Below are 21,007 nucleotides of genomic sequence, written 5' to 3'. Positions count from 1 at the left end.
TTATACCTATTTAAATTATTGTTTTTAAATGATATTTAAATTATTGTTTTTTAATATAAGACTTTCTATATATTAAAATTTGATCATACTTTAAATTTATTTCATAATAATATGGGTCCCTGTTCTATAGAGTCCACAAAATAAGAGTATTGTTGTCCAAAATTATTTAAAAATACTCTACTCGTTTCAATTTTAATTTTTTTAGTCTACAATATTTGTAAACATCTGACAATTTGCAGGTTATGTTCTACAACATAATCGTTGCAATCAAAAGATAAAACAATTATATTATAAATCACTGAACACTATATATGTTCTAAAATATAACTCATAAGTAGAATAATGATTTGATATCAAATATCTTGACGTATGTCTAGAGTTTCGGTTCTTTTATTATATGTTGCAATATGTATAATGACTTCATTTTCTTTGAGTTTCCATTTGTCAAGTCAGTGTTGCCACCGCCTTATTCGTCTTTATCGCAATCTTCTGAAAAATACTAAATGATAATAATTATTATTATTAAAAAATAAATGACCAAGTTTTTGGGTACTTTGGTATCAATATCGAATCTTGTTTATTTTAATTCTGAAATATGATTGAAATTTTATAGATTTGTTTCGTAAATTAAATTGTATGAGTTTTAAAAATTAAAACGAATATTTGACGTATGTCTAGAGTTTCGGTTCTTTTATTATATGTGGCAATATGGACAATGACTTATTTTTTTTAAGTTTCCATTTGTCAAGTCAGTGTTACCACCGCCTTATTCGTTTTTATCGCAATCTTCTAAAAAACACTGAATGATAATAACAATTATTATTAAAAAATAAATGACCAAGTTTTTTGGCACTTTGGTATCAATATTGAATCTTGTTTATTTTAATTCTGAAATAGGATAGAAGTTTTATAAATTTGTTTCGTAAATTAAAGTGTATGAATTTTAAAAATTAAAACGAATATTTGACGTATGTCTAGAGTTTTGATTCTTTTATTATATGTTGCAATATGGACAATGACTTTTTTTTTTTATGTTTCCATCAAGTCAGTGTTACCACCGCCTTATTCGTCTTTATCGCAATCTTCTGAAAAACATTGAATGATGTTAATTATTATTATTAAAAAATATATGACCAATTTTTTTGGTACTTTGGTATCAATATTGAATCTTGTTTTTTTAATTCTGAAATACGATAGAAGTTTTATAAATTTATTTCGTAAATTAAATTATATGAGTTTTAAAAATTAAAATGAAAAATTTTGTTGACATTATTATTCTATTGATAGGATATTATATTAATATCAATATGAACTTCTTGTTTGAAATCTGAAGCATGATATAAGATTTATAGAGTTGTTATGTATATTAAATTATTTGAGTTTTAAAAAATTAAAACAAATAATTTTGTTGGTAACATATTTTTATTAGTAAGATAATTGTTATAATACAAAATCCTGTCAAATATAGAAGTTTTTTGATAATAGTAATAATTGTTAAATAAAAATTAATATGATGATATCCAATTTTTTATATGAATTTATAGAACTGTTTCATAAGTTAAATGGTTAACGATTTAACTGTGCGAATAAGATAAATGTTATATTACAAAATCCTAAACACCATAGAAGTCTTTTTATAGTAGTATAATAATCTTAACCAATATTGAAATTTTTATTAATAAAATCCGAATCAATATATAAGTCTTTTCATAATTGTATAATAATAATTATAAAATCCTAAAATGTATAATAATAAGTATAAAATCCTAATAATATGAAAATCTTTTCATAATTCTATAATGATTGTTGTTATTAAATAAAAAATTTATATTACATTGTCCTAATCAATATTGAAGTTTTTAATAATAAAATTCTAATAATAAAGTCTTTCATTGTCCTAATGAATGTTGAGGTCTTTAATAATAAAATTTTATTGAATATAAAAGTCTTTTAATAATAATATAACAATGACTATAGAATCCTAATCAATATGAAAGTGACCAAATTCTGGTATTTTTGGTACCGATGTTCCACCGAAAAGTGGTTTCGCTTATTAATAAAAGGTATTGATTTCTGACACAACTCATTTTATTTTAATTGATTATAAATATTAAATAAGATCGATTTGTTGCGTTAATATTGATCATACTAAACAAAAAATTGTTGTGTTAATATCGATCATACTAAATAAAAAATTCGATATCTGACATATAGTTTTCATCATTTCATTTATACGTATATTATGAACAACTATATAAAGATGTCTAGTAAGAATGATTACTTTCGTAGTTTATTATGTTTATCTACCGTAGTTTGTTATGTTTATGGACAATAATTATATAAAACTCCCGTGATTAGCATCCTAATTTGTTATGTTTATGGACAATTATATGAAACTGCATTGTAATACTGATAGTACTCGGTGTTGTGCCGTGGTTTGTTATGTTTGCTAATTGCTTGGCGAGTTGCTCAAACCATATTGAATTGTGAGACAGAGAATGTGGGCATACGGCCGGGCTTCATGTTCTTATAGCCAATGTTGTTACAATTTGCATGAAAAGGAGAATAGGATGAATGCTCTAACTTCTACTCAGCAGATGAGGAAGTAGTCTCAAAATAATGTCAGCACTTGCTATGGTTGGATTCTACAAATCCACGCCAACAAGTGCTGCTACCTATTCTTTCCCTTTTCACTTGAATATATCACTAGCTAAAAGAACTTGCAACCAAAAATGACCATTCAGCATGTTATTCAAGACACCAGTATCTTTCCCTTTTCTTCCTCTTGAAAAGCCTCCAGCCTGGAAGCTGGTGAACCTTTATTAATAAATGACCTTGTTGATGAATCAGCATTGCCCGATCCAGGGGTCGGAGAATGAAGTTCAAGGGAGACTATCTTCGGATTATGATGATCCTTCGCTAACACTTGAGTACTCCTTGTCCTTAGATTTTGATGTTCCGTGGAGAGAGGATTCTTTAGACTTTCTGCGCCTGGATTTTGTTCTACCATCTGCTAGTTTTCTGGAGGTCGGACTTGAGGGTGAAATAGGTGCATCATTGCTCAGTTCTTTGCCCCGTCGACTGCCTCTGCAACTACCTTCAGATTCCTGTTGGTGGTGCCTCCTCGAGCTCCTTGACTTCGATGGATTCCTTTTTGGAGATGGACTTACTGCTGAGCTGTCTGTGAATTGGCGCCTTGATGATTTTGGCAATTCTGGTAGGTCTTTAGCCGCAGATTTTTTGCTCTTTCGTTTTGATGAATCTGCAAAATTTGGCCAATTTCAAGAACTTGAAAATTATCAGCACTCGGCAGTTTATACTATAAATTTTATGATCTCAAAACAAAACTCTAACCTTGGGAAACCCATTTGACATCAGGACTCTCTCGAGGAGGTTCAGAGGCATTCAGGGGCGCAGACTGAACAACGCCCCCTCCTTTGTACTCCTTCATCTGTGTGAAGAAAGAAAACATGCGCGCTAGGATTGATCATCTTCTATTGTCAAAAAAAAGTTAAATATCATAAGTTGCAGTGTATTTTTTACCCAGCTTGGAGATTCATTAGATGATGGACCATCCCATCCTATATGAGCCACATGTTTGACATCTGTTGGCATGCCAATCTGCATTTCATGTTCTTTCTCCTCCTCTGCACCATAATTCTCAATTCATTAGGTCGATTCAAAACAAATTCCCATTTCTCTTTGATCAAAACAATAAAACCGAATCAAACACGACTGGTATGTTTTAGTATGTTTCACTCGGAAGTTGGGTACCGGGGTACTCATCAAAACCATGAAAAATTAATAAAAGACATGAATTTAAGAAACAGACTCACCAAATATGTTAGAAATGTACCTAAGGCCTTTTAAAAGGCCCTTCATTCTTGTCCCCATTCTCCTCAAATGAAATCCTCTTGGCTGAAAGTTACCCCTTCCAGTTAAATTGGGAGGGAACTTTCAATTTCACCTCCCTCAGATCATGGTCAGATTAAAAGTTTAAGGTCATAAGGTGAAACTTCTCAAGAGGATAAAGGGAAATTTGGTGTATGAATATTGTTTTTACTGCATATATTATTTGTGTAGGGTGGTGAAAATGAGGAAGAAGGGTAAACTGCACCAAAGAATTGCAGTTCAACCCCCCTCACACGAGGTGAAGATTAATTACCTCCTTAAAAATGGTATGAAGGCAACTGTTTCATCTTTTTATTGGTAATTAATGGAATTTCTAAGATGGGGTTAATATTAACTAGACGATAATCGAGAATCTAGGACTTCAATTTATTCACTTGCTATGCTAATTATAGATCACTGGATTTTTGTGAGTTTGATCAAAAGAGTCCTTAGAAAAAGGACACATAAACAATAGAATATTTTCAGATGTCTTTTATCGAAAGAGTTTAAAAAAATGACAGATGTTTCTTTTATCAAAAAATCAGGAAGTCCAAAATCATCTTTTATTGAAATAGAGGATAGAGGATTCGAAATTATTTTTTGTTTTGTGAAACCATCTTTAATCAAAAAAACAAGTAATTTGAAAATGTCTTATATATATTTTTAAACCGATGAATATTCATTTTAACTAGTTGATTGAAGCCGTTTTAATTTGATTAGTCAAGTAGCTTAGGTAGCCCAAAACCTAGTCTGAAACCATCTTTAATCGAAAGATGGGTAGCTCTTTTGACTAGATAATTCAAGTAATTTTTTTTAAGAATTATTTACTAGATTGCTATTTTATCGGAAAGCGTCTGATTCATGATAAATGTGTCTGATTAACGAAAATCGAAAACTTAAATCTATGTGTTGGTGTTTTGGATTAATTGTGACGTGGAATGAAACCTCAATCCAACTTGAACACTAAATCATTACTTGCACTATCCTTAGAATACCCATTGAGCAGGGACGAAAGTCGGTCTTAGTGATCCGACAGTGTCGAGTGAAAAGATCGTCATTCAATGAATAACATTTATTCTGAGATAGATAACAGGCTGATCTTTCCGAGAGCTCACACCAACAGAAAAGTTTGGCACTATAATGATGGCTCTTCGCCACCTAGAGCTTTAGTATGTTCCAAGAGTTGGGCTATTCGCCTATTAAAGCGACAGGAGCTGTGAAGAGAGGTGACCAGGGTTCAGAACATAGTAAGCGATAAAATATTTTGAGAAGTTAAAAATAAGAACTATGCGGATAATTTTCTCACATACCCTTCACAATTCTTATTGTCACTCACAATCCAAACGCCCGATTCTTATTGTCACTCACAATCCAAGCGCCCTCTTGCAAGTTATTTTTTTAAATCTAGTTTTCCGAATCTAAACTGCTATTCATATCGGCTAACTACCAGGAACTAGAATTATATGATATATTTGATCAAACCTCTAATTTTCCACGTACATCAGACTTCCAAATTTTTTAAAAGACCAAATAGAATATCTGTTATATATATAGAAAATTATGAGTACAGGGAAAATGTTATTCCTAGAAAGACAATCATACACAGCTGCAAGTTTACACGACACTTGGCCATCGAAACTCACCCCCGCCGCATTGAATGGTGACAGTAAAAGGGGGGCAAATTGAACACTGCAGAAGCAAAGGAGATACAAGTATACAACACACGGACATTACTGGAAGAGCCTCGATCATCGCCAAGCGAAGGAAAAACTCTTTTTTCCAGATGACATGTGGTTGATACTCCAGAAGCAGCTTTTGTTTTGCAGTAAATAGCATAAAGCCATAAAAGCCTTTCAGACTTGGTCAAATAGCATCAGGTGACATGGCCAAAGATGGAATATATTAACCCAGATTTCCAGCGACTTGAGTACCATTCGTGAAAATTAGCAATCAACCCCAGTTAAGGGGTGGTGCCAAAAAAGTAATCCACAGCTGCACGATGATGAAAAACTATCACTAAAAATATTACCATGCAAGAGCACACAATGTAAGTGTACATTCCACTGCACTAGTAGCTAAACTCCACATTTGCCTTGGATGGTAAATAATTCGCCGATAAGAATTACAAAGCTAGCAAAGCTTGTCACCAGAAACTTAAGAGCAATTATATGCATAGCATGTTCACTCACTTTTTTAGCATTTTTGGGGGGCTAAAGTTCACGCACTCGATAAACATATATGATGGCATTATAATAACCACCTTTTTTTAATGTTCCGTTTCTTTTTTTATTTTATTACATTAAACATCAACAAGAATTAACTGTCAATTGTACATATAAAAGTAAAAAAACCTCTTTCAGTATAATTAGGCCCCAAAGAGCATAATGTACAAAAATCTAGTAAAAGCTCTTGTACAAGACTCACCTCAATCACCTAAAATGGGGCCTCTAGTGATTCATCCCAAACCTCGGCACTCCCATTTGATTCCCCGTCTTCTTCCATTGATAACCTGATATATTCTCTGTGCGCAAAACGGTCCCACTCTGTTAGAGTTGGATCTTCCCGTTCCTGCAGAGATTATACGCACACAAAAGTATGTTAAAGTTGCCCAAAGATGTAGCATCTTAGGAAGGTCATGCAAATCACAACATGTAGGGATCTGATAAACAAGATGTTTCCCGTACCTGACGAATTAGGAATGGATCACGACTTTCAAAAGCCATAAACTTGTTTAGATTAAAAAGTATGTTGAAAACGTTTCCTGACAGTTTACATCCTCTGAAGTCCTGTATGGTAATGTAATCTTCTCTCTGCAGTAAAAACAGTGTCACTTACAGCAACTTTCACAAAAAAAGTATATATTAGGATCGAAAATTTACCTCTGGGGAAATCATATCAACTATTTGACACAAAATATCCTCGAAAAGAACAGGCTCTTGGCCCATGCATTCCATCCGATGCAGTTGCTCCTCATAAAAGAACTGCATTTCATTCCGTGTGAGAACTCCATTGCCATCTAAATCAATGCACTTAAACCTGGAGAACACATAAAGGAATTAGCGGACAAATATCAAGCATTAGAAAAAGTTATCAGCTTTTATCCTACTGCAAAGCACCACAACACTTTCCCTCCTACGGACCCTCCAATTTACAAGTCAAATTTTATGAATCGTTTATGGAAAGGATGAACTGGGTCAAACCAGTGTATCCTTTTAAGATATAAGTTAGCAACACAGTGCTTTTTTGGTTGCACTTCCTTTTAAGATATATATTAGCAAAATAGTGCTTCTTTTGTTGCACATGTAAATATCCAGCAAGCTGAAATTCCCAGGAATTACAATTTGTGAATTGTGAAGTCATTTGGTTAACATTATTAAGGTAAGTGCAAGTTCTACGGAATTTTAAATACCCATATGATATGGGTAATTACTTACCCAACACCCCCTTGGTAACTTGCACTCAAAATAGGAAGTTACGCCAATTTTCCAACCAAATACAATTTACTACTTTCTAGTGATTACAATTGTCATAATAGGGTTGCGCTCAAGAGGGAACCAATGCTTAAAATAGAACCATAGAACCGCTAAGGTTCTGCTACAGAACCCTAAATTTTTCATAGATTTTCAGGATTTAAATCTAAATACATGTTTTTTTGAATCGTTGTGTGTGTTCAAAAGTAATTTTAAGATATAATACATAAAGAAGACATTTTTTTCATGTGCAATTCTGCTGCAGGAACCCTAACTAATACTATAAATAAAGTAATGGTTCTAAGGGTTCTCTCCCTAATAGTTCTCTCTGGAACATGACCCTGTCATAATAAATATAACTCCAATCGAAAATGAATTTCTACTGGAAACCAAATAATAACATAGTAGATATTTTGATTATCTGGATACATTCTCATTTATTTTTAAATTCCCCTTGGAAAACCTAGAGATACATTTGTCTTTTAAAATATAATATTACTTGCAAAATTTGACAATGAATTACTCTAAAAGATATGAATTCGCGATTCTTATATTAAACATGTTAAGTGCCAAGACGAACGAAATATTCTAAAATCAAGTAGCCACTCGTACCAATATTTGTTTAAAACATCTTTGAAGAATTAGAAACAGACAACGCAAAGTAACTTTGCAAATTGCGAATTTCAACTTGGTGAAACTTTAGCAGTAGTTTTTTAAGGGTAAAATTATTATGAAACAAAAACACATTGCTGCGCAACGGAAGCATAGCACATACCAATACTCAAGGCTAGGCTCAGCCGACTTGTCCTCTTCTGCTAGCATAAAATAGACAAAATCTTCATAACCCATCTTCCCTTCAATACTGCTCGTGAACTTTCTCGGAACCTGAATCAAAATTATAACATAGACATATAAGTGCAATAATTTAAGTGAACTTGGTCTCTCCTCTTTATGCAGGTAACTAAACTGTACAATATTATACCTGTGAAAATATTCGGTCAACAATCCTGTATGTGAGTGCATGATTACCGTATTTGATGAGATTCTCTTTATCTATCAGGAAATCATGGTCTGTATCCAGTTCCCAGAACTTGCAATATATGACATAGAAGTGCTCATATGAGAAGTATCTGTTATTCAAATCAAAAACACCGGAAACATAATTAATTAGATGTATTTCAAAGATACTTCACCAAGTGACATTAATGCAGCACAGAAAGACTACTTCAGCACCTTAATAATAATAATAATTAAAATTCCACAAAATGTGAATGGTAAGATATCAAGTGATTTCACTCATTTTATATAACAGCTAAACTACTATTGAGAATCTCACACAACCCGAAACATTGACCACAATAGCAACTTTATTATGATATTAGAATACAAAGCCATCACTTGTCTTCTAAAAGCTTATCAACATTTAAAAGATATGCTTGAGAGTGTGGCCAGTTGATAAACATTTCAACTTTAGAGAGATGAGAACTTCATATCATCGGAAATCCTATTAATATTATATATAATCATGCTAATAATTTAAAAATATACTTTAACAATCTAATGCTTGAGAGTGAAAAATTAGATGAACATGTCACCTCAGAACTTTGTTAATGTCCTCTTCCTCATCTGCATGCTGCATCGCAGCAACCAAGTTTCCCCGTCTGAGCTCCCTCAGAGTAAGATGGCCATTTCCAGATCTATTGATGTAGTAGAATATTCTGTATATGACAGTTTCAGCTAAACCATCATAGAAGAAAAGTAATATTCACATCAGAATTCAAAATTGCTATCCATCAGGTAAAAGTGAGGAAAAAGGTACCTATGATAACTATCATACCATATATGTAAAATACTTAGAATAACAGACTATAGAAGCAACCGCTAAAGCGATGTTGGTTTATTTAAGTGATCATGCTAAATTACATGATTCAATTACACACAGAGATTATAGCAAAAACCAGCTCAATTTATCGAAGCATTCTTGTACAATCAACAATAGAATCTCTTTTGTTACATATATGAACATTTTGTCAACCTTTACTCTCAAGTGTTTCCTAAACTGAGCTTATATGTATTTTCTGACATTCTGTCATGCAAATAGCATGTTTATTTAACCCTACTTGATGGTGGTGGTTACTTTTGGAGAAAACCTCACAACACGGAACAAAGATTTCAATTATCATCGTAATCTTCGTAACAAAATTCTGTCATAGTTACAAAATGTAACTTCTAATAGAAACAAAGTTAAATAATTTCTATTTCATATTGAACTCTAAAATCAGATTCGTAATCCAAAAGTTATTATCGGCAATTAACAATAAAATTTACTAGTTCAAGAATACTGAGCATTGAGCTTCGTATTGACACCAAGTTTGGGGTTATATGCATATGCCCATAATAGAGCTCAACCCTTTTTTTTTTTGACTTTTAGGTCATTGTTCTATATCAATACTTCTAAAATGGGAATCAATTGCTGGCTTGTCCTCACAAAAGACAACAAAATTTTGTCATAGTTACAAAATTTAACTTCTAATCAAAACAAAGTTAAATAAACTTTTCTATTTCATATTGAACTCTAAAATCAGATTCGTAATCTAAAAGATATTATCAGCAATTAACAATAAAATTTACTAGTTCAAGAATACTGAGCATTGAGCTTCGTATTCACACCAAGTTTGGGCTTATATGCCCGTAATAGAGCTCAACCCTTTTTTTTTTTTGGACTTTTAGCTCATTGTTCTATATCAATACTTCTAAAATCGGAAGCAATCGCTGGCTTGTCCTCACAAAAGACAACACCATAATGAAAATTTAGAAGTCTGAGACTCTTAACAAGCATCTCTTACAAAGTCAACATAGAAGCCTGCAGAGCTGATGCCGAGTCTCGCATATATTGATAGGGTGTCTTGCAAATCCCTCGAAATCTCATAGATTTTAGCTCAATTTCAACAAGTTCAAAATTGCCAGGAAAATCTAGCATTTTGTAAAATCTAAAAAGATCTCCGGCTTGTAGTACCATCATATTATAAAGGATTTTATAAATTCCTAATTAAACACTGCTTGATTTCATGGATAATTTAAATCTTGTTCGAATACCCCCAAGATTTTAGAACACCAGATTTTAATGGATTATTTAGAATCCAAATTGCATATACCTACATTTCTAAAATCCAAAAAAAATCCTTAAAAAAATAAGATTGAATACCCCCCCCCCCCATGCGGGTTAAGACAGAAACTATTTTTTTATACGGAAAACATAAAAAAGGTGTCCTGATAATGCTCCGATAACCCCGGCCTAGTTCACTATTTCTCGAAAGTATCTTCACCACCTAGCGTATTATAGAACACTGTGTATAACCAAAACAGATAGCTATCATAATGCATTGCACCACAAACTACAATTTGCAAGAGATTCTCAAATCCCAAGTCTTAAATTAACATGAGCTGAGCCGGAAGAAAATATTGATATAACCCAGAGAAAATATTCCCAAATAAGTACATCTAATATATCCGGCTTTAAGAGTTTCAGATAACTTCAAACAAAATTCACTGAAAATAAACTACTCAAGTGAGATTTGTATTCTGAATGACACTTTAACGGACTGAAATTTCCCGAGATATTGGGATGCATCAATAGTGTGATCTATATTATGTTACGTCAATTGCAAAATTCTCGAATCACGGAGAGCATACCGTATCTTTCCTGAAATTCCGGAGTATTCTGCAAGAATTCCAATCCTGGATGGGTAGCCAAAAGCTCTTTAAGAGCAGGTCTAAAGTCAGCCTGTATAAAAGATGTGATATTCTGGTATTAGATGAAATAGTTAAACAAGCAGCAGCATCCTTGAATGAAAAATTACCCAGTGAATCAGGGATAGAAAATAATGGTAACAAACCTGAGTAAGGTATTTGCAGTCTGGTTGCTTTAGGATTTTGTATATTTGTGTAGCTACATCCATTGTTATCATTTTGCTTTCAACCCAGTATTTAATAAATGCATCTCTACAAAAGATAAGAAAAATAATAACTTCGTGCAAAACCAACCAAGAATTCAGCTCCCAAATGGTGAATGTGGATTATCATTTCAAGAAAGAAAGTTTCTAGATAATTTTTGAGCTTTAATATTAAACAAAATAGATTGTACAAGACAGCTTTTTTCATATTTTGTAGCAGAAGCAGTAATGTAAGAGTAAGACTAGAGATAATATATTGTTTTTCCAAGGACTGGGACATAATATATTGTTCTTTCAAAATTTTGCATTGGGAAAGGCAAAAACTAAACCAAATATATTTATATATTTATGGTGAATGAGGGCATTTATAAGCTCTTCATCAGTCACAAGTTACAACCCTTTATAAAAAGTGACATGTGACTCGTGTCTAAAGCATAAATTGGAGAAGCATACATATATCAGGTCGATAGGGTATAGATATTAAATCACATATTAACTTTGATGGAAATAAAACCAGTACCTGGTTACTAGCCCTGTGCAGTTGGTGTCGATCTTTAAGAAAAGTGTGGTGGAAAGGAAAGAGGGTAGTTTACATATATCCTTGGTGACAGTTTTGAACTCTGCATTTAAAAAAACATTTGATCCTATGTCAGAGTTTCCTATCCTTTCTTTGGCTGTAGATCATATGATGAGATGATATACCAAAAAAAAAAAAAGAAATGAGAAGGAAAAGGAATATACCATTTACTTGTAAACCATCCATATTTCTGTTAAAAATTTCATCAACTCTAGAATTGCACTGTACTCTTAGCTCCTCTGATGGAGGAGGACCATCTTGGAAATAAAACTGCAAGTACAAAACAAACAAAAACATGGTTTTAAAGTCAGTTTCTGACTCTGGCAAGAAGAATCATGAAAAAGACAGGAATGATGCTTTAAAGACTTAAGGTTGATTGAAAAAAATTCTGTCTCTCGCACTCTCTTGAATTTTGAATGTACAAATACAGAAATATATTATGAAGTGCATACAGAGGGAAGTGATTTAATTCAAACCTGTGGTATGACTTCCCGCACATTTTCCTTGACCAATTTTAGCGGAGAACCCAACGAAGAAAAACTGGCCCTCTGCTTCATAGTTCGAGGAGAACCTACAGCACTTCTTGGTGAAAGTGGAGGCGTATTAGCAGCAGGGAAGAGAGAAGGCAATGGACTAATCCCAGAAGCATTTGTAGAGGTGGAGTTCCCTGACGCACCAAAACTGGTGCCCGTTTTTGCATCATCTATTAATGATTTTACCTTAGGGAACATGAAATACAAGAGCTTTAGACTAAGACTGGTTGCAACACAAAAGTTGGCAAGGCGAAAATTGGGGGAGATACTAAACATAAATTGTTACTTGATTTGGGTTCATATCTCCATCTGACTGTACTAGTTTTATAGTCAACTTCATTAGCATAGTTTTGACACTCAGGTATACATTCACAATTACGTGCCAAAATGCATTGACAGAAGAGAACAACAATACAAGATAAACTGGGGACGATAATTATATCATACAGCATGCAAGTGTCCGCTTACATTGGTACAGCCCATCACAAGCAACAAGTTCAAATGCTATCAGTAATTCCTCTTAATGAAAAGGATTAAATGAACTACTTGTTCCTACTCCTTGTCTATCAATATAAATTACCCAACATTTGCAATATAATGTCCATGGAAAACGCAAGAAAATTCACTAATACAACATCATGTGCAATCATTAATATACAGCAATTAATTGAGGAAAAGGAACATGTTAGTTGCGGTTAAGTAACTTCAAGATAAAACAACTTTAATCAACAACAACGTTTTAAACTACCAAAAAAGAAAATATAAATCATCCAACAAACACTTAAGAATTAGACAAAGGCACAAAGCTGCAAGCTGCACATGGTCAAGTTCCGAACAATTTCATAAATTTCTACGATATTTCATTTCACAAGGTATCGACTCTTTTACATGTGAATTCTAGCAATATTCTCCTTTAGTATAAACAACATACTTCCAATCAATTCTGCCAAATTACTAGTATCTACTACTTCTCTAAACTAACGTCACTACATCACACAAATTTCACTGCTATTAAATGCCATAACATATAGTCCAAAAGCATATACAACAATAAAAAAGTATTGAAACATATAATTCAAAAACATATACAACATCGCGTGAAAGATTATACCAGTCTACCGGTGTCCGGTAACGACAACCACTGTCCAAAGAGCTCCTCGGCAATTTGAGGACTTGTTTTGAGCGCCAGAGGAGACACCTCTGGCAGCTGCAACAACTCCGGGTCCAAATCCGTAACATCCCTCGCTATATCCATTTCCATCACAACCATATATACACACGCGCACAATTGAATATAATAGCTACTCAATTCAAAACCCTAGATCTCAAAATCAATGACTAAAAACAAGTCTCAGCTGATTGAATTGTCAAATACTAGCTGGAATTCTTCAAAATTCGAGACGAGTCGAATATAAGAATCTATTCGATCGAGAGAGGGAGAGAGAGAGAGAGAGAGAGATTAGTCAAAGGTCATAAACTTTGAATAGAGGTTTCGAATTAAAGTTTGATAAAAGTTATGTGGCGTGGAGCGCTAAGATCGAGAAAGGAGGGAGTGGGGCCGGTGGAGACGATGGCTCTCGACTTCTGATGATCGGAGGAGCTCCTGTTTCATCTGATAAATCACACTGATATTTAGGGTTGTATTACTTCATATTTTAACCATTTGATATTTAATACTGAGGTTGATTTTATGTCGATATACAAGGATTTTAGGTCGACTTGAGTACAATTTTGAATAAAGTTTGCGGGATCTGGACATCATCTCTCGTAATTCGTATAAAATTTTATAAAAGAATTCAAAAAACTTTTAAATATTAAATTTTATGATTAATATAAATCTTAGTCATCTAAATATTTGTTCTTCCAACCATTTTCTAACAAAAACAAATTATCTTATATTTCAATTTTTTACAAAAATAACAAATATCCATAATATCAAAATTATTTATCTCAGTCGTCTTAATTTACTTTTCTGCATTTATCAACTAAATATTGATGAGTTGCATTATTTATCAATTTTTTTAAAACTAATCCGTAACTCATTGATAACTTGATATTATATAAACAAATATTTTAAATTTTTTATTTATAACGTTAAATCACATTAAATTATAAGTCATTATTTTATCCAAATAAATTCCAGATGTGCATAGAGTATATAAAATTGTCTCTTCAATTTGATGACATCTTTTTATCATAAATAAGAATTATAGAAAATGTATAAAAAAATCAGCTCCAATGACACACTCCTCTCGTCTGTGAATTTAGCTAACTAGACGATGCAATATATTGTCAAATCTTTAAAGATGTGTAATAAAATTTCCACCTCATAATAATAATAATATAAATTTGATATATTATGTCAGTTGTGTTATATGAAGTCCAAATAATTTTGAACATGAAGATCCTCCAAACAATCATTAGATAAAAAAACATCACAAATGATTTAAATTAAAATATTTTATATTTTATATTTTATTTTTAAATATAAATATGTAAAATTAGAAATATTACAGGATTATCTACTAACTAATTCAAATATCATGAACATTAAACTTATCATGAGCATATAAAAACAATCCGTCACAGAACTTCTCGTTTTAGAATTTATTAAAAGGTCACTTGCAGAACAACAGTCAGCCTACTTCATATCATAAGATGTGATATAAAGAATAATGAGAATAATGAAAATTACTTAATATCATAAGATGTGATTTAAAGAATAATGAAAATTCTTCATTTTTATTTGATAATGTCCTTCCCTCTATTTCGACCATCATTATCGTAAAAATACCAATATCTTCAATAATTATTTTTTTATAATAATTTGTAAATAACTAAACATAAGAAGAGGGAAGATACAAAATGTGTTATCATATATAAGAATACACAACAAAGATTGTTGCAACGGAACATTTTTGACGAATAAAATATATAATAGAGTTTTTGTCATCGAATTATGTGTTTTTAACACAAATTGTTTAAAGAATAATTCGGAAGATGAACAAGTGTGATGCTTCAAAATCATATATATGTATGCAGAATGCATAATATAAATGAATGATAATTTTGATACGTAAATGGATTAAATTTTATAATTGAAAATCTTGAATTAAATAATTATTGATAAAGAAAATGTAGGCTATATACGTATATTTTTATAAAATATACTTTGAAAAAAAAATATAAAAATATTAGTGAATGCATTTCTTTTAATACTCGCAGACAATTTTTTATTTTTTTTTGCCAAGACTTGCAAACAATTAGATTAGATGAAAATGAAATATTCATACATAGACTTCAAAACTCTAATAACTATATGTACAATATATAACTTGATTTTATATTCTGTTTATGGTATCTAAAATAATAATAATGTTGAGATTGTTTAGATAATTTTATTTTTTAAAAGTAATGGATTATTCCGAATAAAAATACGTAAAATTATATTACTTTTTGAAATAAGTCCTTAATTTTTCACTAGTACTAAATATAGTAAAACACTTTTTCTAAATGAATTCTTATTTTCTTATTGTTTTTCCCAAGGAGAGCCCATTATAAATTCGCTGAACCGCGTGTCATTTTATCCCATCATCGGGGATGGTACCAGGCAATGAGCTGACCGACCCATACAAAAATCGCAGCTGATTCGAACCCCCAAGTCAATTGTGTATACTTACACCTCTACATACATATTTATATTTACACAAATCATTGCATATTTCAAGCAAACAACAAGATCAAATCCTAGTTGATCATCATCATCACGAACAATACTAATCATGAACATATTCACCAAAAAACCCACCGCCAAAGGTTCGATTCTTTTTAATCGCAGCTCAATCAGTAGATAGTGTTGAGTTTATAATTGTCATGATAATCGTATTTTGAATATTGATTTTGATGATTACAGAGGCGCTTCGAGAGAGTAAACGAGAGATGACCAATGCTACCAGAGGTACTTATCTTATCTTGCCTTTTTAGTTTATGATGAATTGATGATCATCAATTTAAGTTTATAATTCCATTTTTTTTCAATATATTATTGTTGTCTGTAGCAAATTTCACTAATGTTTATAATGATAAACTGAATTAGTCAGTTTAAAAAAGTAAGGCGTGTATTGGCCATTCAATAAACTGTTGGCTGCTGTTATGTTGTCGGCCTTTTCGACAAAACTGAAATTGTTCTTTTACAATTACCAAAATCTTAATTCGGTTGTGGACTAAAAATGTGTGACCAAGGTTGTGTGCACTTTGTTCCTTCTTTATGATTATAAAGTTTGACTGCTTGCAAGCGCAGATAAATGTTTGTTTAGTAGAATGCCATGCATGACATATATTTGTGATCAGTGAGACAGTGACAAATAGCTACTCAAATGAGGATTGGTTAGACAAATCCAAGGAGGTGATATTCATTATACGTTCATCTCAATCTTTAATTTGAAAGCTTTCCACCATGATTCATGCTTAATATTGCATTATTGCTCATTTCAGCTTTTGTAAATTTTTCCCACGTGTGCAGAATTTTGCCTTAGACTTTGAGATCACGTTTTGGGTCAATTACTTGATTCCAAAGACAATTTATAAGTCTTTGCATGTACCCTAATGCACACAGTGACTTAAAGAAAAACTTATTGGGACTAATTATAAAGCTGGAAAAATGGATATTATTTTTTATGCTATATTTGCTATCATCTAGCCCTCCGCTAGATTTGCTGTGCTATATTAAAATTTACTCCCTTTTTTTTTCATCTCTCAGGGATAGAGAAGGAAATTACTGCCTTGCAGTCAGAAGTATGTTAATCTTTCTTTGTATCGTATATGTTCAATCATGTTAACCACACCTCATGCCTGACCAAAAAAATAATACCTCGTGTCTGAGGTTCTGCTAGTATGAACTCGCATCTGACATGAACAATTGACTTCTGTAACTTCCACTATAATAATTATGAGTATTTGTTTTTTGTGTGTATCAACAAAAACTCTCGGGTCAAAACCATCTGTCAACAAAAATGTAAATATAATTTAAGTTATCCCTAAACTATGAATATTTTTTTTTTTTATCTCAAGTAGAAGACTTATATGTCTCCATGTAGTGCAAAAAAATCCTGTGGATGGGTGGTCTATTCAGTTATGGTGCTTGTAACCCAAAGGGAATAGACTTTTTGGCGTAATTCTTACAGCCACATATGCATCTCTCTGATGGACCTTCTCTAAGATAGAAAGATACCCAGCAGCCAACATGCTATAACAACCAACAGGCAGCATATAAAGAATGATTCTCATATTTACATGCGTAGAACATGATACCTCTTGCAGAGCAGGAAAGGAGAAGAGAGACAATTATATGTCTATAAACTATGCACAGGGATGGACCCCAACGATCCCTCGTACCTATCTTCTAGTTATCGTAGCCCTTTGAACATTCACCACAAACAACCTTTCCACTTCCACAATCTTGCTACCAAGAGTAAATTAAGTAGGGGGGTATCACCCCCCCCCCCCCCCCCCCCCCCCCCCCCCCGAGAAAAAAAAGAAAAAAGAAGAGCCTATACACATATTAAATTCATCACATCTACAAAATGATTTCTGTCATCTAAGCTGGTTAAAGGTGTTATATGCTGTAGCTGTGCGAGGTCACATGTTAATTGGTTTTTTTATTCAAAACAGAGTATATTTATACTTTAGATGTAATTTCAGGAAAAAAAGCTTGTTGCTGAGATAAAGAGAACTGCTAAACAGGGAAATGAGGTAGGTTATGTATTTGGATGCACATAGTATATAGTTAAATTTATTGATATCAGATATCAATATTTAAAGTAGCTGTGCTGCACTTTGCTATCTTGGTGTATTATCATTTGCTTTTACGTTCTACAGGGAGCAACAAAAATATTAGCTCGTCAGTTGATCAGGCTTAGACAACAAATAGCCAACTTGCAAAGTAGTCGAGCTCAAATGAGAGGCATAGCAACTCACACTCAGGCAAGCTTTAGAAACGCTTTCAATTGTAAAATGTATTATTTCGACTTTTTATATTTTGTACATCTAGGACATTTCTAAGAAAGATAATTCCTGGTTACAGGCAATGTCTGCACACTCTTCAGTAGCTGTTGGCATGAAAGGTGCTAGCAAGGCAATGTCTGCGATGAATAAGGTTATATATTGCTTTATTAATCTTTTCCAGTAATACAAGGATGTTTTTTGTATCAAGTATGATTCTATTTCATATTGGGAATTGAAGAAGGAAAGAAATGTTGACTTATCTTGATTGAAGTTACAAGAAACAGGTTTTAGAAGTGTAAAATGACGTAGCAGTATCTTTGAGTTTCCTGCTTTCATAAGTGTTATGTTTATTTGTCTTTTTTCACAGCAAATGGACCCTGCAAAGCAGGCGAAGGTGATACGTGAATTCCAAAAGCAATCAGCGCAAATGGATATGACTGTAAGATTTTTCTTTCTATACCCACAATATTAACGTATATTCTTGTTTTTCGATTTTGCACTTGAGCATTATCACATCTCATTCTTGAATGTCTACATGCAGACTGAAATGATGTCAGAAGCAATAGATGATTCTTTGGATAATGACGAGGCTGAAGAGGAAACTGAAGAGCTGACAAACCAGGTGATTTCAGCAGTTCTTTATTTTTCAGTTGAATTTCACAAGTGGAAATTAATATATAATGATGACTTGTTAATGGTTGGCAACTTTCTTGGCAACCCCTATTGAAGATGCTCTAAAAGAATGCATCCACCGGACCAAAAGAATTTATGAATAGTAAATTGTATAGTTTATTATATTTCACTCTACCGGCTGCTTACTCTATTATTTGATTTTACTTGTGTAGGTTTTAGATGAAATTGGTGTTGATGTTGCCTCCCAGGTTAGTTTTTGTAGTGCTCTTTTGTTAGATGACACAAATAAGAAAATTTTATCACTGATAAAATAATTTCTGAGCTGTATTTGAACTCTTCACAGTTATCAGCAGCTCCAAAAGGAAAAATTGCAGGGAAGAAGACTGAGGCTACTAGGTACATTTTAATGCATCTGCCTTGTGGCATATATCTGCACCTCACCATATGTGTCCCTCTGTGCTCACACACCTTCCTGTAAATTTTATTAGAAAAAGAAGTTAATCACTTTATCTGTCCAAATCAGTTTCCAACTGGATGTTCTGGATTTTTATTATTATTGGTGGAGGTCTAAATGGAGGTAGTATTGGACTAGGCTCACCATTTAAACCATCACTCGTGGTATTAGCATTATAGCAAACCAGTAGATAATTAGGATGGGGATTCATCATCCAGCAGTAAAATATAGTAATAATAAAGTAGGAATGACCGCTACACTCTTTTATAGCTTTATAGCAAATCAGATATTGTTAAATGGTAAAGAGAGATACACTATTTGACATCAACAAAGTTGGTACTTGCTGCTTTTTACTGTATAAAATCATATATGGTAATGCCATAAATGCTTCATAGTACTGGGCACTTAGTTTACCATAAAAATGGTTTGTTGCTTAAAGTTATTCTGTAATTTGTAAGTTACAACTTAAAAGGTATATTCTTATCTTTTTAAATAGTTTAATTGTTAATGTTGAACCAGCATTAATCTTGATTGCAACTTTTCATCAATTCCTTGCTCATTCTATTCACTTCAACCAAATGAAGCATAAGAATCTGACGATGATATTTTCCATCTAAGCTACTTTATAATGACTATTAACATTAAAGCTAGGTGTTTCAAACTTTCTCTCTTCATCCTTAGCACCATAGGATTATAAAGAAGTGTATGCGAGGAACCTATATTTTAAGACTATCAACTAATAACATTTTTTTCAAAAAAAAAATTCCTAAACCAGTGATGTCCTTTTGATGGCATTATTAAATTGCTGGCCATTTCTTTCTACAGCAACTCTAACTTTACTTGGTCTTCATCAACGATTTCTTCAAGCACTCTTTTAGTCTTTTACCAGGGTTGTTTGCTAATCTTGAAAATTTTCCTTTTTGATGAACTACTAATCTTTCACTTTAATCGCAGCTCTGGTATTGATGACCTGGAGAAAAGGTTGGCAGCCCTTCGTTGAGCTGATGTCTAATAAATCATCAAAAGTCAATTCTCAGAGCTCTGTTATTAGTTTGAAGTTTTCATATCATTGTACAATGTCTATAGTTATTCAATTATTGATGTCAACATGTGGTTTGACGTTTCTGATGGTTCTTTCAGCCCATAAACTTAATGGTGTTGAGTTGTATTGTCTGGAACTTATAGTAAATAGTTATAATACCTCCGTCCCAAAATACATGTCACTTTGACTTTTTGCACGTAATTTGATGTGCAAATAAAAAAATATTTTTATACATTATTTTTCAAATTTTTTTTTTCCCGAATAAAAGTATAACATCCATATTTTTATTCAGAAAAAGAAAATTTGAAAAATAATATATAAACATATATTTTATTTGCACCTCAAATTACGTGAAAAAAAATCAAAGTGACATGTATTGTGGGACAGAGGGAGTATATATTTTTGTAGATTAAAGACAGAATGCCTGGGTCTCAAATTGGTGCCCAAAATA

General features: G+C 32.4%; 3 protein-coding genes across 3 annotated transcripts; 1 reads left to right on the top strand and 2 right to left on the bottom strand.

Moving 5' to 3' along the window:
• Positions 1-2,439: 2,439 nt before the first annotated feature.
• Positions 2,440-4,250, bottom strand: LOC108222574 (CRIB domain-containing protein RIC6-like). The gene is made up of 4 exons (XM_017396479.2): positions 3,837-4,250; positions 3,544-3,647; positions 3,355-3,451; positions 2,440-3,262 (listed from the first exon to the last, which is right to left on the bottom strand). The coding sequence occupies exons 1-4, from the start codon at positions 3,892-3,894 to the stop codon at positions 2,904-2,906; spliced, it is 618 nt and encodes a 205-aa protein (XP_017251968.1). The 5' UTR covers positions 3,895-4,250; the 3' UTR covers positions 2,440-2,903.
• A 1,428-nt stretch (positions 4,251-5,678) lies between these two features.
• On the bottom strand, positions 5,679-14,108 carry LOC108223592 (serine/threonine protein phosphatase 2A regulatory subunit B''alpha). Its single transcript, XM_017397913.2, has 13 exons — positions 13,536-14,108; positions 12,368-12,610; positions 12,056-12,161; positions 11,835-11,934; positions 11,258-11,363; positions 11,055-11,145; positions 8,957-9,098; positions 8,344-8,491; positions 8,137-8,246; positions 6,771-6,927; positions 6,576-6,701; positions 6,316-6,459; positions 5,679-5,883 (listed from the first exon to the last, which is right to left on the bottom strand). The coding sequence occupies exons 1-12, from the start codon at positions 13,692-13,694 to the stop codon at positions 6,325-6,327; spliced, it is 1,623 nt and encodes a 540-aa protein (XP_017253402.1). The 5' UTR covers positions 13,695-14,108; the 3' UTR covers positions 5,679-5,883; positions 6,316-6,324.
• Positions 14,109-15,996: 1,888 nt separating this feature from the next.
• LOC108220650 (vacuolar protein sorting-associated protein 2 homolog 3) lies at positions 15,997-20,682 on the top strand. Its single transcript, XM_017394473.2, has 11 exons — positions 15,997-16,240; positions 16,338-16,382; positions 17,184-17,218; positions 18,125-18,175; positions 18,302-18,406; positions 18,507-18,578; positions 18,795-18,866; positions 18,969-19,049; positions 19,273-19,308; positions 19,404-19,456; positions 20,469-20,682. The coding sequence occupies exons 1-11, from the start codon at positions 16,207-16,209 to the stop codon at positions 20,512-20,514; spliced, it is 630 nt and encodes a 209-aa protein (XP_017249962.1). The 5' UTR covers positions 15,997-16,206; the 3' UTR covers positions 20,515-20,682.
• Positions 20,683-21,007: the final 325 nt, after the last annotated feature.

Source organism: Daucus carota, chromosome 5 (genome assembly GCF_001625215.2).
Source record: "Daucus carota subsp. sativus chromosome 5, DH1 v3.0, whole genome shotgun sequence".
NCBI lineage: Eukaryota > Viridiplantae > Streptophyta > Magnoliopsida > Apiales > Apiaceae > Daucus > Daucus carota.
The sequence above is the reverse complement of the archived record's forward strand: the minus strand, read 5'-3'. Positions and strand labels throughout refer to the sequence as shown.

Coding starts and splice junctions, on each gene's coding strand:
- LOC108220650 (XM_017394473.2), top strand. CDS start 16,207: ATGAACATATTCACCAAAAAACCCACCGCCAAAG. Junction 18,407..18,506: donor GCATAGCAACTCACACTCAG/GCAAGCTTTAGA, acceptor TCCTGGTTACAG/GCAATGTCTGCACACTCTTC. Junction 19,457..20,468: donor AAGAAGACTGAGGCTACTAG/GTACATTTTAAT, acceptor CTTTAATCGCAG/CTCTGGTATTGATGACCTGG.
- LOC108223592 (XM_017397913.2), bottom strand. CDS start 13,694: ATGGTTGTGATGGAAATGGATATAGCGAGGGATGTTACGGATTTGGAC. Junction 12,611..13,535: donor TACCGGACACCGGTAGACTG/GTATAATCTTTC, acceptor ATGTTCCCTAAG/GTAAAATCATTAATAGATGA. Junction 11,935..12,055: donor GGATGGTTTACAAGTAAATG/GTATATTCCTTT, acceptor TTTTAAATGCAG/AGTTCAAAACTGTCACCAAG.
- LOC108222574 (XM_017396479.2), bottom strand. CDS start 3,894: ATGGGGACAAGAATGAAGGGCCTTTTAAAAGGCCTTAGGTACATTTCT. Junction 3,648..3,836: donor GTACATTTCTAACATATTTG/GTGAGTCTGTTT, acceptor ATTATGGTGCAG/AGGAGGAGAAAGAACATGAA. Junction 3,452..3,543: donor CTAATGAATCTCCAAGCTGG/GTAAAAAATACA, acceptor TTCTTCACACAG/ATGAAGGAGTACAAAGGAGG.